At 38.6% G+C, this 14,791-nt stretch overlaps 1 protein-coding gene across 1 annotated transcript; it reads right to left on the reverse strand.

The window, feature by feature from the left end:
• Nucleotides 1–1,999: 1,999 nt before the first annotated feature.
• LOC124393325 (protocadherin alpha-C2) lies at nt 2,000–7,424 on the reverse strand. The gene is made up of 2 exons (XM_046861068.1): nt 4,815–7,424; nt 2,000–4,253 (listed from the first exon to the last, which is right to left on the reverse strand). Exons 1-2 carry the CDS (start codon nt 7,233–7,235, stop codon nt 4,230–4,232), a joined length of 2,445 nt encoding a protein of 814 aa, XP_046717024.1. The 5' UTR covers nt 7,236–7,424; the 3' UTR covers nt 2,000–4,229.
• Between the last annotated feature and the right edge of the window lie 7,367 nt (nt 7,425–14,791).

Here is a 14,791-nt window from a genome sequence, read left to right on the forward strand (position 1 = left end):
TTGTAATAATCAATGGCAAACAACTGTCACTGTTTAACAGTAAAAGAATCATAAAACAATGTTTTTTTTTGCAAAGTGCAAAACAACAATATTTTATTTTCAGAAATAACAAGTTTTAAAACTGAACATGACTGGATTTCACTGTAGCAGAGTCATCAGTGACTACTTGACTTTGAACGACGGTGGTAAGTCTTGGATGCTTCTCATTTCCAGGACGAGTTGTTTTCCATCTATGTCTAATTTTTTAAAGAAAGGATGCTATGTATGGTAACTGCGTGCGCCAAACAAAATAAATGCTTAATGGTGATGTTTTATAGTCGGATCATCAGCAGAAATAATTTTGTTATATGTGGGTGTAAAAGTGCACACTGGTCACAAGAGGGCGCACAAAAATATTGTGATGTTGCGGTTTTTATTAAAAAAAAAAAAAAAAACTGCATGTATTACTTCCAAAAACTTCAGTAACCTGCAGGGTGAGTGAAGGATCTGTCTGGAAAAGCCATCCTACAAAAGTACACAGTAAACACACAATCCAGAAACCAAGATCATGAGATGAAGTCATCATCATCAACAATTTCAGTATGCAGAATTACTGATCCTGAGATTTTTAATATTTATGTTTGTATTCATTTCAATATCTTTATTTTTTTCACACAGACTCCATGTTTTGACGACTTAGGTCAATATTTTTAGTAGAAACTTTATGTAATGATTAGATAACTGACACTTTATTTTCTGATTGAAAAGATAATCTGGATGATCTAAATTAAAATTCACCAACTTTCTATTTTGCTTAAATATATAAAAATTTATCATTACAAATCATTTTTTAGAGAAACAGTAAGATTGGCCTGTTATCCCTTAAATTGTCTTTATGATGTTATTTGATATCTTGCAAATACATCTAAAGCAGGTCTTATTAAGCAATTCTTAACATTTCTCATTAACATATGTCATCATTGTAAAGAAAAACTGGGTAAAAAAAAGTGATCTGCGCTAGATGGGACGGGTTAAGACTGCTAAAGTTAGAAAAAACTTGTAGCTTAAAAAAATTAGAACCAGTGCAGATGAAACTGAGCAGTGTGTGTGCGTGTGTGTGTTTTCGTTCACAATGAATGATGAAGTGGATTGAAAAACGTATAGAGCTCTAAATAAAGAGAGACAGGGGTTGTCATGGCAACTGTTGCCATGGTGAGAGTGTTACATCCACTGAATGCAATTTGCAGCTATTATCATGTGATAAAATAAATAGGGGATGAAACAAGGGCATGCATATTATTAATTGCATTTGTAAAATTTAACTGATTCCAATGATTTGGATTTTTTAGGCTTTATTTATAAACTGATAAAGAGAAAAGTAAACCAATTTATAAATTTTTTATTTATATTACTGTACTTACAAAATCAATTTTAAAGAAGCAATAACATTCTGGTACTGACGCTATAGAAATAAATATTATGTTCATACATTCACTGACAAATATCCCACTATCCAAAGTAATGACGCAAAGTCAACACAAGATCTGCAAATAAATACTGAAGATTAAATGTACACACGTAATTTTAACTACATTTTAATTTCTTTTTATTAAGTCTGGTTTAGATGCAAAAAGATTTTGAAAACTTTTTTGTTCATCTCATAATCTTCAGTCTGTCCAGATGGCATGCTTTACACACTGTTCAGATTTCAGTCACACATCCAACACTAGGCACCACCATGTCTGTGCTGAATCACAAAGCACACAAGTAAAAAGAAAAAAAATAATAATAATAAAAAAAGAGGCACAGTATTTTTAACCTTTTTCTTTCCATGTTTGGCCAGATGAACACTTGTGTTTAGAAACCATTAACAGGTTGCAGTTCCTCATTACTGTACATAAAACTGTCAATATATGCACAGTACATACGAACTATAACCAACAAACAAATATTTTTTGTATATATTAGATAGATAGATAGATAGATAGATAGATAGATAGATAGATAGATAGATAGATAGATAGATAGATAGATAGATAGATGTGTAGTTTAATACACAAAATATATTTGTTGATTCGATATATACATATGTGTCAATAATTTCATATACAATATATTAGTATATCCAAACATTTTTAATATAAGGAGGTTGATTTCATGTTTATTCATAATCACTACAGATTTAACAACTGCAATACATAACCCAATTTTTTAATACACAGTCTTTCTCTTTTCCACTTATTTTCTTTCATCTGCTTCATATTTTCTTATCTATTCCATCATATAACATAGCTGGCATTTTTATCATTTTGGCATTTTCAAACACTGCAGCAGGAACACAACGCAGAACGTAATGCACTTAACGCAAAGCAGCGATATACACAATACGCTTCTCGGTTGAATGTTACATATATACATGAGTGTTTGCCCTTTTTACATGTATAAAACAATAAAAAAACATTTCCAAAAATCTGCTTAAAGTTTGGCAAAAATTACCAAGCGATACAGCTCTTTATAGAAAAACAGTCTGATCATATGTAAAGAAGCAGTAAGTAGTATTTTACTCACAATATTCTCATTAATCTCAAGTTATGTCATGTTTTCTGTATGCTAGTCATATGATCAACCAGGTACATACTGTTTTAAGCATATTAACTATAATTTGGATGTCTAATATGCATTTTAGCAATTATTGCAGGAGATTTGATCAACTATGGCAATAAAGAAATGCTAAATTATTCCACTGGTTTCAGATGTACAAACCAACATCCTGATAAGTAATTAGTATGATTGTGTGAAATAATTGAAACATACAATTAGTTTGTGTTTAAGATTAGTAAACCCACCACTGTTTATCATTAAATGATCGAGTGAGTATGAAATTGATCGCTCTCTCTTTATACTAGTAAAGGTATTATATTTGTGCAACTCTCTCTTAAAATACACACCATTTTTTAACATATGAATGCTACTTATTGCTTCTTTAAAGCTTCATAGCTACACACATCTCTGCACAGATTTGTTGGGTAGTCGCATTGAAAGCAGCAGAGTTTAAAAAATTTGATTAAGGTCTTGGTATGTAAACTAAAGTAGTCTTGAAAGCAGCAGATCTGAAATGACGGTAAAACGTCTTGTATACTGACAGGTAGTGTTAGCATTTATATGACCTGAGCTATATATGACCCCATCAGTGGGAAGCTGAATAAAATGTATAAACATAATGCAATGACTTCTCATAAATCCACATTTTATTCACAATAAAGCATAGAAAACATGTTTGAACTGAGGAAATGTACTATTTTTTTTATATTGTAATTCTGGATTTGGTGGTCGCAACACATCTCTAAATTGTTGGGACTGGTCCATGTTTACCATTGTGTAGCATTCCCTTTTCTTATAACAGTCAGCGTACCCCAAGGGACCATTTTTCTTTTTCTTAAAACAGTACATTTCCTCAGTTTAAATATTTGATCTATTGTGAATAAAATATGGGATTATACGATTTGTAAACCACTGCATTCTGATATTATGTACATTTTACCCAGTGTCCCAACATTTTTGATAATGGGCTTGTACTCTATTGATTATCAGTATTTTGTGGACTGATTTTTTTTAAAGTAACCCTCATTTATTCGAAACTTGTGAACTAACTTTACAAGAGATAAGGGTGGACGATATGTTATTGGAAAATAATGTTAGGTGTTATCATAATTTTATTATGCCATTGAAAACTTCTAAACAAATCAAACTTAACTTTCGAAAGTTTTTTTCCAACTAATAATGTCCAGGTTATCATATATCCAATCAAGCCACATGCCTGGTTCAGGAAATTGTGCTCTTCAAATTATATTTTATGTTCAATGAATTTTTATTCAGTTCAACGTGCATGACCAAAGAAGCCCTGGTTTTGCATGCATAATAAATAAAGTTCATTTCTAAGACCGAAAAAAATAAAGAAATACTTTTTTGAATGAGTCTCTTCTCATCTTGTCACAAATCCAGGGCTTTACCTTTTTAACAATCTTCCTTCTTCCTCTCAATAGTCAAAGTGCTTTCATGACTTATCTAAGTGATACAAAGTCTTCTTAGCCATGCAAAGCCTCTGCTTCGTTTACAGGTTGATGAGAGATACATCGGTCAGTCAGATGAGGTTTTTCATGTGCCACAAGTCTTTATTAAAGCTGAATTCTCACGAGTTCTCCAGCTAGACCACGTTTTCCTCACATTTGAAATGTAATTTATATTCAGGATCAAGGTAAATCACTGCTGGATTCCTGCCAGAAAACAGAAAGCATGGTAAGGCAAAATATAAAGTTTTGTATATGTCAAATAGAGAACAATCCAGCTATCAAACAAACTCACATGTGCCTGAACCCTTTTTTCTAAAGGACATCATTTCATGTTTAGTTCAATCATAAATTTGAATCATTTTTAATTCTTATTATTTTAGCAGGATGATGGCTGATAATGAATTAGTTGACTGCTAAAAACACAGTTGAAGTTATATTGTTGTTGCTGGATGTACAAAGACAGGAACGTTTTTTAAATCACATTATTTATTTGTTGGTTAAATGACCTGTAGATGTAACTGGTATTTATATTTCTCCTCCACAGCATAGTCGTATTAGCAGTAATGGGGTCAAACATTTGGTTAGTAAATAAACTGTAATGGAAACATTTGTAAATCAGCAAAGATTTATGCCTACTCAGTTCCACTCAATTCTACCAGATGCAAGTAGCTAAGGAAATTTCTGAGCTAACTGTATATGGACTATAATCACATATATATCAATTTACTTCTCACATTTTTTACACTTTACATGTGCATTATTTACCTGCAGTGTGGAAGATCTTGATTCACTGGTGGTTGTAAGGGCAGCACTCCGTGGTATACTGGACACGATGAAGCCAGTGCCGTTAGGCAATGGCTGTCGAACCACCACCTTTCCTTTCCGTGTTTCAGCTAAAAACAGACTGTACCAGTATGCATCACTGGAGATGAGGGTGGAGTCACCGATAGTTGAGTTCCCCTGGCTGGCGACACTGTTTCGGCTCTGAACAGATGCTTTGGAAGGTTTGGGCTTCTGGCATTTCAGCACAATGATGACCAGAATGGTGATAAGGAGCAGAAAAGACACAGACCCCAGACTGAGCAAGAGATAGAGATTTAAATCTGTGAACAGGTCATATTCCATTGGCATCTCTGTTGTCTCTGTTAACTGTGTGACCAATACTTGTTCCACTGTGGAAACTTTGATGGTGACAGTGGCCGAGCGTGGAGGATTTCCATTATCTTTGGCTACAATCACGAGCCGCTGTTGTTTTGGATCTCGGTAGGTGAACATGCGAGCGGTCCTTACCTCACCATTGTAGTGGTCCAAAGTAAACAGTGATGCATCAGTGACCTGGAGGAATTGGTAGGTAACGCGTGAGTTTTGTGCTGAGTCAGCATCCAGTGCGATCACCTTAGTCACCAGTGAGCCCTGGTCAGCAGCCCGTGGAATCACCTGGTCAACAGCTGTCTCGTGAGCTCTCCAGGGTGACACGATTTGAGGCGCGTTGTCATTCTGGTCAAGAATGATTACATGTACTGTGGCATTGCTACTGAGCGATGGGATACCAGAGTCTCGAGCTTCTATGTGAAAGAGAAATTCCTTTTCACGCTCATAGTCGAAGGCACGCAGGGCATAAAGGTTCCCATTTTCCGGGTTCACTGAGAAAAGTGTAGACACAGACGTGTTGGAGATCTCTTTCTCTACTATAAAATAGACCAGGTATTGGTTTTCACTCAGGTCTGGATCATGTGCAGTGAGAGAGCAGAGAAGCTCACCTGGCTCATTGTTTTCATGGAGGTGAATCATGTAAAATGACTGGGGAAACACAGGTGCATTGTCATTGACGTCTAGGATCTCCAAGCTAATGGTCTCATTGTCACTTAGTGGGGGAGTTCCCTGGTCCATTACATTAAGTGTGATCTCATAACTAGAGTCTTTCTCACGGTCTAATGGATCTTTGATAGTCAGTTCAAAGTAATCCTCGGATGATGATTTGTTAAGAAGAAAAGGCAACACCTCAGCATCACGTAAAGAAAGAAACACTTTGCCATTATCTCCAGAATCTCTGTCACTTACACTGACCACAGCTATCACCGTTCCCAGAGGTGCATTCTCCTTAACTGATCTTTTAAAGGATTTAATCATGATGTCAGGAGAATTATCGTTTAAGTCGGTGATAAACACCAATATTTTGCATTGTGCCGAAAGTGGACTTACCGCTTTGTCTTTAGCTTCGACGTACATTTCAAAACTTTGAGTCTCCTCGTAATCAATCACGCCTTTCACTCGGATTTCCCCACTTGTGGGATCCAGCGAGAATTTTTCCTGTGTTTTTTCAGACGTGTACAGTGTGTAGGAGTATGCCACCTCAGCATTGGTGCCTTCATCTTTGTCTGTTGCATTGAGCTGCATAAAAAGCGTACCAAACGGGGCATTTTCGACCAGATCCACTGAATACACCTGCCTGTCGAACTGAGGAGCATTATCATTGGTGTCCAATACTTTCACGATGACAGTAGCAGTACCAGTGCGCGCCGGTGTGCCACCATCCACGGCTGTGAGGATGAGACTATGGACAGCCTGCTTTTCTCTGTCTAAAGGCGCTTGGAGAACGAGGTCCACGTATTTCGTTCCATCACTTCCTGATTGGATCTCAATGGTGAACTCGTCACTTTGGCCCAGGAAGTAAGTCTTGATAGAGTTTTCTCCAACATCAGCATCCACGGCGTTTGTTAAAGAGAATTTCTCTCCAGCCCTCGCAGATTCCGAGATATCCAGGGGGATGCGCTCTCTCCTGAACTGAGGGGCGTTATCGTTTATGTCCATGATTTCCAGCTCGAGATTAAATATGCGTAAGGGATTCTCGATCACAACGTCCATTTTAAGGAAGCAGGAGGATGAGGTCTTTGCGGGACAGAGGTGCTCTCTGTCAATGTTTTCGGTCACGAACATATCTCCGCTCTCTTTGTTAATGTCCAGGTATTTTTTGCTGTGGATGTAGTCGAGCTTCGCGTTGCGCTCGACGAGACTGCGCGCTTCCAGTCCCAAATCTGCTGCTAAATTCGCCACCACGGTTCCTTCTGCAGTTTCCTCCGGGATGGAGTACCGCGTCACGGTGGAAGCTAAACCCCATAGCGCGGTAAACATCAGCAATCTGACGTGCCATAACCTCCTGTAAAATGCGAAAGCTTGCAGATCCATTGCAAACAGAAAACGTGCCGATCCGAATAAAAAAACCGAGATCACTGAGGAATTAGAAATTAACTCTCTCTCTATATATATATAATTTATTATAAACCTATATAATCCTCATGCAATAAAAAATAAAATCATCCTGCATAATCCTTAAAGGGTGTGTGTCTGTGCAGAGCATCCAGGACTGTCATGGCTTCCTCATCACACACACACACACACACACACACACACACACACTCTCTCTCTCTCTCTCTCTCTCTCTCTCTCTCTCTCTCACTCTTACACTCCTCCCCTTTGACAGATAACAAGTATCCGTTAGATCTGTGCTAGGAACAGTATCCTTGTTAACATTGTCTCTTGCTGTCCATGTGAAAGAAAAATATAAGCTGGTTTCAGAGCAGCGAGAGCAAACTTATCTTCCATAACCCTACTGTAGAAGAGAGCTTTTTCACAGAGCAGCGACACCGTGCGAGCAAAATCCAGAGCCTTTTAGATCATTGCTAAGAATTATGCAGCTTGAAAAATCAAGACATTTAAGAAATGTGTTGGTTATATTGTATACAGTTATTAAAAAAAAGTCCCCAAAGTAGCAATAAAAATCATTAATATACTTGTTATGATAGTATACTCAATGGCAGTGCTAACTTGAGTGGCGGAAACCACACCAAGATCCATTCCCTGCCGCCAACTAAAAAGTTGTTTTTTGTTTGTTTGGGTTTTTTTTAATGTTGTTTGTATTAAAAAATCTGAAATATCACTTGTACATAAGTGTTCAGACCTGATGCAACTGCACTTAAAAATAAGCTTACCTGTTGAGGCATGTGACCAATAGATCGATGCAGCATTTCACATGCTTAACATGCAAACTGTCTTGCAATTCCTCAACACAAAATCTCAATCTCAAAGGGCAACCTGAATGCTCAAGATGTGGTATTTAAGTTGTTATATAGTTGTGTAATAAATTCAGGAGAGGTCAAAGACAAAAAAGGACTAGAAGGCCAAAAAAGATTTCAGAATCTGATCAGAATGTATTCATTTAGAAACTGGAAGAAGTCAAGCTAGGCTGAACCTGGCTTAATTTTGTCAGTTTCTACAGTCTAAAGAAGCTTGATCAGGAATTGTGTTTGTAGAAGGTAGAAGCCAAAAAAACACTTTTTTATTAAGGGAACATGGAGAAAAGGCTAAGATATGCTTAAGCTCACAAATATTGGAATGAAGATAAGTATAAATCTTCGACAATTTGTGAGATGAGGAGTTGGAGAGAAATGGACAAATAAGTGCTTGTGACCTTCACTGAATGTGAAGGGTCTGTCCTGGTTTGGAACTGCACTTCTGCCAATGGTGTTTTTAATATTTTCTAAATTGATAGGATTATGAATGCTGAAAAATACAGACAGGTTATAATTCATCATGCCACTCTTTCTAAAAAGCAACTGATTATGAATTTTTTTTCAGCATAATTATGATAAAAAGCACAGTGTTAATGCTATAAAATATAGCATAAAACATAGTGGGGATGAAAGAGAGCAACTATGGGATGATGCCACAGGTCAAAAAGATGCTAGCTGGCTATCTCTCCCGGGGTGCAGCGTCGTCCCTCAAGGCCGCTGCCATTGCGGTCGACTTCGGTTCTGGTGGGAAAGACTTCCGCGGCAGCGCGGAAGGCTGCAGGTTGCCTCCACACGATGGCTGTGTTGCAGGCGTACCATGCTGACCTGCTGTGGGAGATGGATGAGGGATTTGGCTCTGGGGCTGACGTAAAGAGTTATGTTGCACTGCCGACCTAGCTCTCAGGGCCACCAAAGAAATGGCCAAGGCTTTAGGGCTGTCCATATCAGCCTTAGTAGCCACAGTAACTCATCTGTGGCTCACCCTGTCGGAAATATCATCCTTTTTTGCAAAACACCCCAATGGTCCCTTCTGGCTTGTTCGCCGAAGGTGCGGTCGTCGACAAGTCTCAGAAGGCCAAGAAACAGTCAGCGGCATTTCAGCGCTACCTCCCTTATAGCTTCCAAGTGTGTTACCTGGCACCCGATCCATAAAAATAGAGTGTTGACATCAGGACCACCCCCCGGAGGGGCTCAAGCGCCCTGGGCGACACTCTAGGCCCAAGCCCAAAGAGTCGGCAAACCTGAGAGTCGTCCTCTCCGGCAAGCGACAACCAAAGGGCGTTAGTTTTGGGATGGTGGTGTACACCTCATTATACAGTGCCTGTCCCTCCTTAGTGCCACCAGCAGGTCGGGCTGTTAACCCTGCCACAGGATGTGCTTCAGGGCACAGCTACCTCCAGCGGGCATCCACCACCCCTGATCCTAAATTTACGTTTCTTGAACCACTCGCTAATGGGGCTCAGGTTCAGGATGCTCACCCTCAAGCAGGTCGTGTTTCACATCAGGTCCGAGGATACTTTTACATATCCACCCTTTTGGCTCACAGGTTGTTCGGGGGTGAAGCTTACCATACTATATCAATCGAGCTTCTGGCAGTCCCTTATCGAAATGTCGTTCTTTAGGAGCTGGGGATAAAACAGGGTCTTAAAGGAGGAGGCGATCCCAGGAGAGAGATATCTGGCAAGCGTCTCTTCAACCCGTGGCATCGCCTAATAACCTATGTTATTTCCGCCCCATAATGTGAGAGTCCTGTGAAAGTTGAAGTACTGACTACACTTTTTTACTCAAATTAAAGTAAAGAAGTTTGGGCTCTGACATGTACTTAAGTAAAAAGTAGCAGTTACTATTACCTGTTTAATGTCACGCTGGTATTTGAACCTCACATTATTTTAATGTATAATACAAAAACTGAATGTATCCAGGCTAAACAACCACCATATAGAATACAAGCAGAGAAAAGACTAAAATGACATAAAAAAAAGCTGTCTTCTGAAGGATAGCACATGCAGTAGTGTTTCATTCTCATTGCTCCAACAGGTCTGCCGAACTGGCTCAGCTTTTCATAATCACTTCATTTTCGATACGTTTTTGTTAGAGAAAGAGGTGGAGGTACGCCAGACAGACAGACAGACAGACAGACAGACAGAGAGAAAGAGAGAAAGGGATAGAATATAGGTGACAGGAAGAGAGAAATAAGGATTGTTCAGCAACTTAAATACTGTCAATTACAGATATTTTATTTATTATGAAATCAAATATCTGATTCATTATAAAGATTTTAAAATGTCCAATGACCATCAAAACCATATGTGCTTGTTAAACATCCAAATCCATGTGATAATCCTTACTCTTAACTCACTCTTCCCTGCCAGGATCATAATAGTAAACTCTAACAGTTCCTTGTCACTCGAGTAGTTTAAAGCTAAAGTATTTGCATTTGTTTTGTTCAACCACTAGGCGGAGGCAAATACATTAGCTCAGTTTTGTAATCACGGCTCTTTTGCCTGCAGTGTTATGGGAACCAATCATTTAATCCTGCTCTAATGCAGAGATGGGGCAGAGTGCCACAGACTGATGGAGAATGTGAAGTATGCCAGAGGAATGAAGGCACTGCCCTCAAGAAATACACACACACACATACACACACACACACACAGAGTTCGAGTAACCTCTCACACAGTGAGACAGAGAAACAGAATTTTGAAATGAATGAAAGTGACTAAGATATTGTGAAGCTAAAATTTGAGATATGTTTTGTTTCCCAGAATAAGTGAATTATTCAACATACACATTTCTCTTTGAGGTGAATAAAAACAGTGGTACACAGACACCAAGAAAGAGGAACGTGAGAGATAAAAATTGAGCTGAAGAGGTGAACATGAGTGAAAGATATAATGAGGATAAATTCAGCAACACTTCCTCTCCAGTTAACCAAATAAAAGACTACAATAAAAGAGAGAATGAGATTTATGAGGTCAAACAGAACACCACAAAGAGGACATAATCTAATCAGGATTTTTAAGGAGCTATTTATAACTCATGTGAGATGTTTTCAAATCAATTTTATTCATATAGAACTTTTAGCAATTTGGGACATCTAAAAATAGCTTTACAAAAATAAATAGACATATTAGCATCATAGATTAGTTCCTATACATATATCTATAATCAGCAGTGCAACAGTGGAAAGGAAAAACTCCCTGAGATGGTATGAGGAAGACATTTTGAGAGGAACCAAAGTAAAAAGGGAACTTATTCTCATCTGGGTGACATCAAGTGTCCATTTAATATAGACTGATCATTGTTCATTGTAACCACAATCACAGACCAAATCCATCCTCATGATTCCAAATTTAACTCTCCACAGCAACCTCATGGATCCTTAGCTGTTCATGTAGAACCATCCTCAGCTGCAGTGAGTGGCCTCTAAATAAAGAGAACTCCATCCAAATGTAGAGCATTAAAATAGATCAGGCAGTTCCAGAAAGCAGAAGGGGGCATGATTACTAGTATCTCAGGAGCAGTTTGTCTCCAGGACCAAACTTGAGAGATTTATCTAACATTATAACGAAAGTTGTTTAAGTGAAAATGAACATTTAAGAAATATCTTTATTCAAAGTTTTAGTTATGTCACTCATACAACTGAGAAGTTTGAGTAGGGCTTAAGGGTGTAGAAATTGAAAGCTTGGCAGTGTTGGGAGGTGAACTCAAAAACCTCTGATCAGAAATCCAATGTCAATAACAGTGAGCTGCCACTTCCATAGAAAGTGTTTTATAATCAAAGGCTCAAAGCATCTGGATAACCAGGGCTCAGGATTAAATCAGATATGCTTCTGCTGTGAAAATAAAAATTACTCAATTACAATAATAATGAGAATCATAATTATAATCATGTAATTTTATTCAATTGTGATTAATTAACTATCAGTTAAGAAAAAGCACCTGCTAACGGCCACCTGCTCATCATCTCCTGCTACAAAGAAAATGGGAAAAACAAGAAAAAAAGCTGGTTTGTCAAATAAGCAGAAGCAGCTGAGGTATGCAGCTACCAGCCTTGTTTAATTCTTTTAAATGTAATGTTACGCTCAAGAAACATCAATATTAAATAGTAATTATGTAAATCCAATGCATCTAACCACAAATATGCGTCATTTAATTTTAAATGTAGAGTGACTGCATCCTATTCTTTAGACTTTAAAAATAATAACCTTTGAATGATTGAATGATTGTGATGAAAAGTTAAGAATGCAAAAAATATTATTGAAAATTGAATTTGGAAAACCTCATAGATATTTAAAAACGTAGATATTTGAGCTTAAATCCCATGTTGATGACGTGGAAAGTAAAGTTTACTTAAAATATTGAAATATTTAAAAAAAAAAATCAAAACTCAATTTCGGCTCATTTTCAGCATATCATTGGAAGTAAAGAATAAAGAATGACAGAACTTTTCCTAGAACCACAAAGAAATTTTTTAATCTTCCCATAAGTATCCTGAAGTTCAAATTATGCAGCTTTCCGTTTGAACATGTGACTTTCCAAAGATTTCACAAGGGAGAATGAGTGAAAGTGATCAGACCATGAGTAGAAATATGCATTATTAAAAAATGATAGTTTATACTTAAGAAGTAAACAAGCAAAAAGTCCAGGTCGCATATTCACAATTACTGCATTAACTCTTATTTCTGTTTCACCCCTTGTTCATTTGTTATGTTTTACAAAAGCCAGATGTGCATTACAGCACGGAAATCCTGAAAAGTGTCTATTTTTTCTATTCTAGAAATTCTGAATCAGGTTAATCAATAATTACACTTCATTATTCAATCCCATGCTAATTATTCTAATTATGCTAATTATATACTAGTTACTGTTGTTGTTAATACACATTTGTTTTGTATCTGGATATGTTTCATGTCATGAACAGGGTGCGCATATGCCATCAGTTTTCAGGCCAAATTGGAATTAAATGACAGTTAGCTGGCGCGTGGAGAGCTTTGAGGAACTGCGGCAGCATGCCAGTGCAGCCTGGATGTTTAACTCTTTTCTTTTTCCACAAAGGAACATGACTGACTAGTTACTGACTATTAGTCATGCAAAAGTGGAACCGTTTGCTTTTCACATGACAAAAAAAAAAAGTTCACTCATTTCACATTCTGGTGCAAGTCCCTCAAGTGCACGGATTCTGCCAGCATCTTCATGTGAATTTCATAAGGAGAAAAAGTATTGGATGAAAAGTCAAATAATCTTCAGCGTGCATGGCAGAACGGATTCTGCAGCAGCGGCGTCATCCTCGCGCCGAGCCGCTCGAGCAGCAGATGCCGCAGAGAGCGTGTGAGTCATCACCGTGCAGCTACTGAACGCTTGCGGTTTGCGCTCAAACACACAGTAAAACAGCCGATCTCTCCGCCGCCGCAACAACGGAAAAAAGGCATTGAGTATGTCCATTTATGTACTTGCGAGTTGTCTGGTTGTGGTAATGTTTTCCTGCCAGCTGAGAGGAAGGAGACTTGTGGGTATGTTTTCTTAAAGCCAGCCGCCACAGAGGAGAGTTAAAGGGCAGCTGTGGGGTGGAGGGGTGGTGAAGTTTAGAGGAGTAATCCTGGTTTGAGGGATAAAAGGGTGATGCTGGGTGGAGCGGTGATGAAGTATGATACTGGGTGGAGGGATAATGTTGGATGCAGATATAATGCTGAATGGTTAGGTGATGCTGGACGGGTAATGCTGGATGGAGGGGTAGAAAGAAGTTGCTTTAAGGAGGGGTTATGAGGGGTGATGCTGGGTGAAGGGTTAAGAGGCTGGGTGGAGTTATGATACTGAATGGTGAGGTGATGCTGGGTAGACAGATGATGAGGTTTGGAGGGCTAATGCTGGATGGAGGGGTAGAAGGGTGATGCTGAGTGGAGGGGTGATGAGAGATACTGCTGTGTGGAGTTGTGATGTTGAATGGTGAGGTGTTGCTGGGTGGAAGGGTTATGAGTAGAGAGGAAGATAAGATGAGTGATGATCAGTGGAGGGGTTATGAGGGGTGATGCAGTGTAGACGGTGCTGCTGGGTGGAGGGGTTATGAGGGGTGATGCAGTGTAGATGGGTGCTGCTGGGTGAAGGAGTTACGAGGGTGATGCAGTGTAGACGGTGCTGCTGGGTGGGGGTTATGGAGGGTGATGCAGTGTAGACGGTGCTGCTGGGTGAAGGAGTTACGAGGGTGATGCAGTGTGGATGGGTGCTGTGGGTGAAGGAGTTACAAAGAGTGATGTAGCGGGATGGATGATGATTGGTGGGGGCTTGATAAGGGGTGATGCTGGGTGGATGGGTGATGCTGGGTGAAGTCATTATTATCAACAAGGTTGATGGAGGGGCTGTTGGAAGGAGAAGTGATACATGGTGGAGGGTAATGGGGTGGATGGGTAATGAGGGTGAGACTGTATTAAAGGATGGAAGGCAGAAAATTGTGTGTGTGTGTGTGTGTGTGTGTGTGTGTGTGTGTGTGTGTGTGTGTGTGTGTGTGTGTGTGTGTGTGTGTGTTTTCCTTGATTGTTTGTTCCTTTACTTTTTCTTCTATTAAAATTGGCTTGTAAATGTAAAAAGAAAAAAAAAAAAGAAAGAAAAGATCTAGCTATTAAAAACAAAGCTAACTTTTACTAACAAAAACTCTTAACAGAAAACATTATAATC

Source organism: Silurus meridionalis, chromosome 11 (genome assembly GCF_014805685.1).
Source record: "Silurus meridionalis isolate SWU-2019-XX chromosome 11, ASM1480568v1, whole genome shotgun sequence".
In the NCBI taxonomy this organism is placed as follows: domain Eukaryota; kingdom Metazoa; phylum Chordata; class Actinopteri; order Siluriformes; family Siluridae; genus Silurus; species Silurus meridionalis.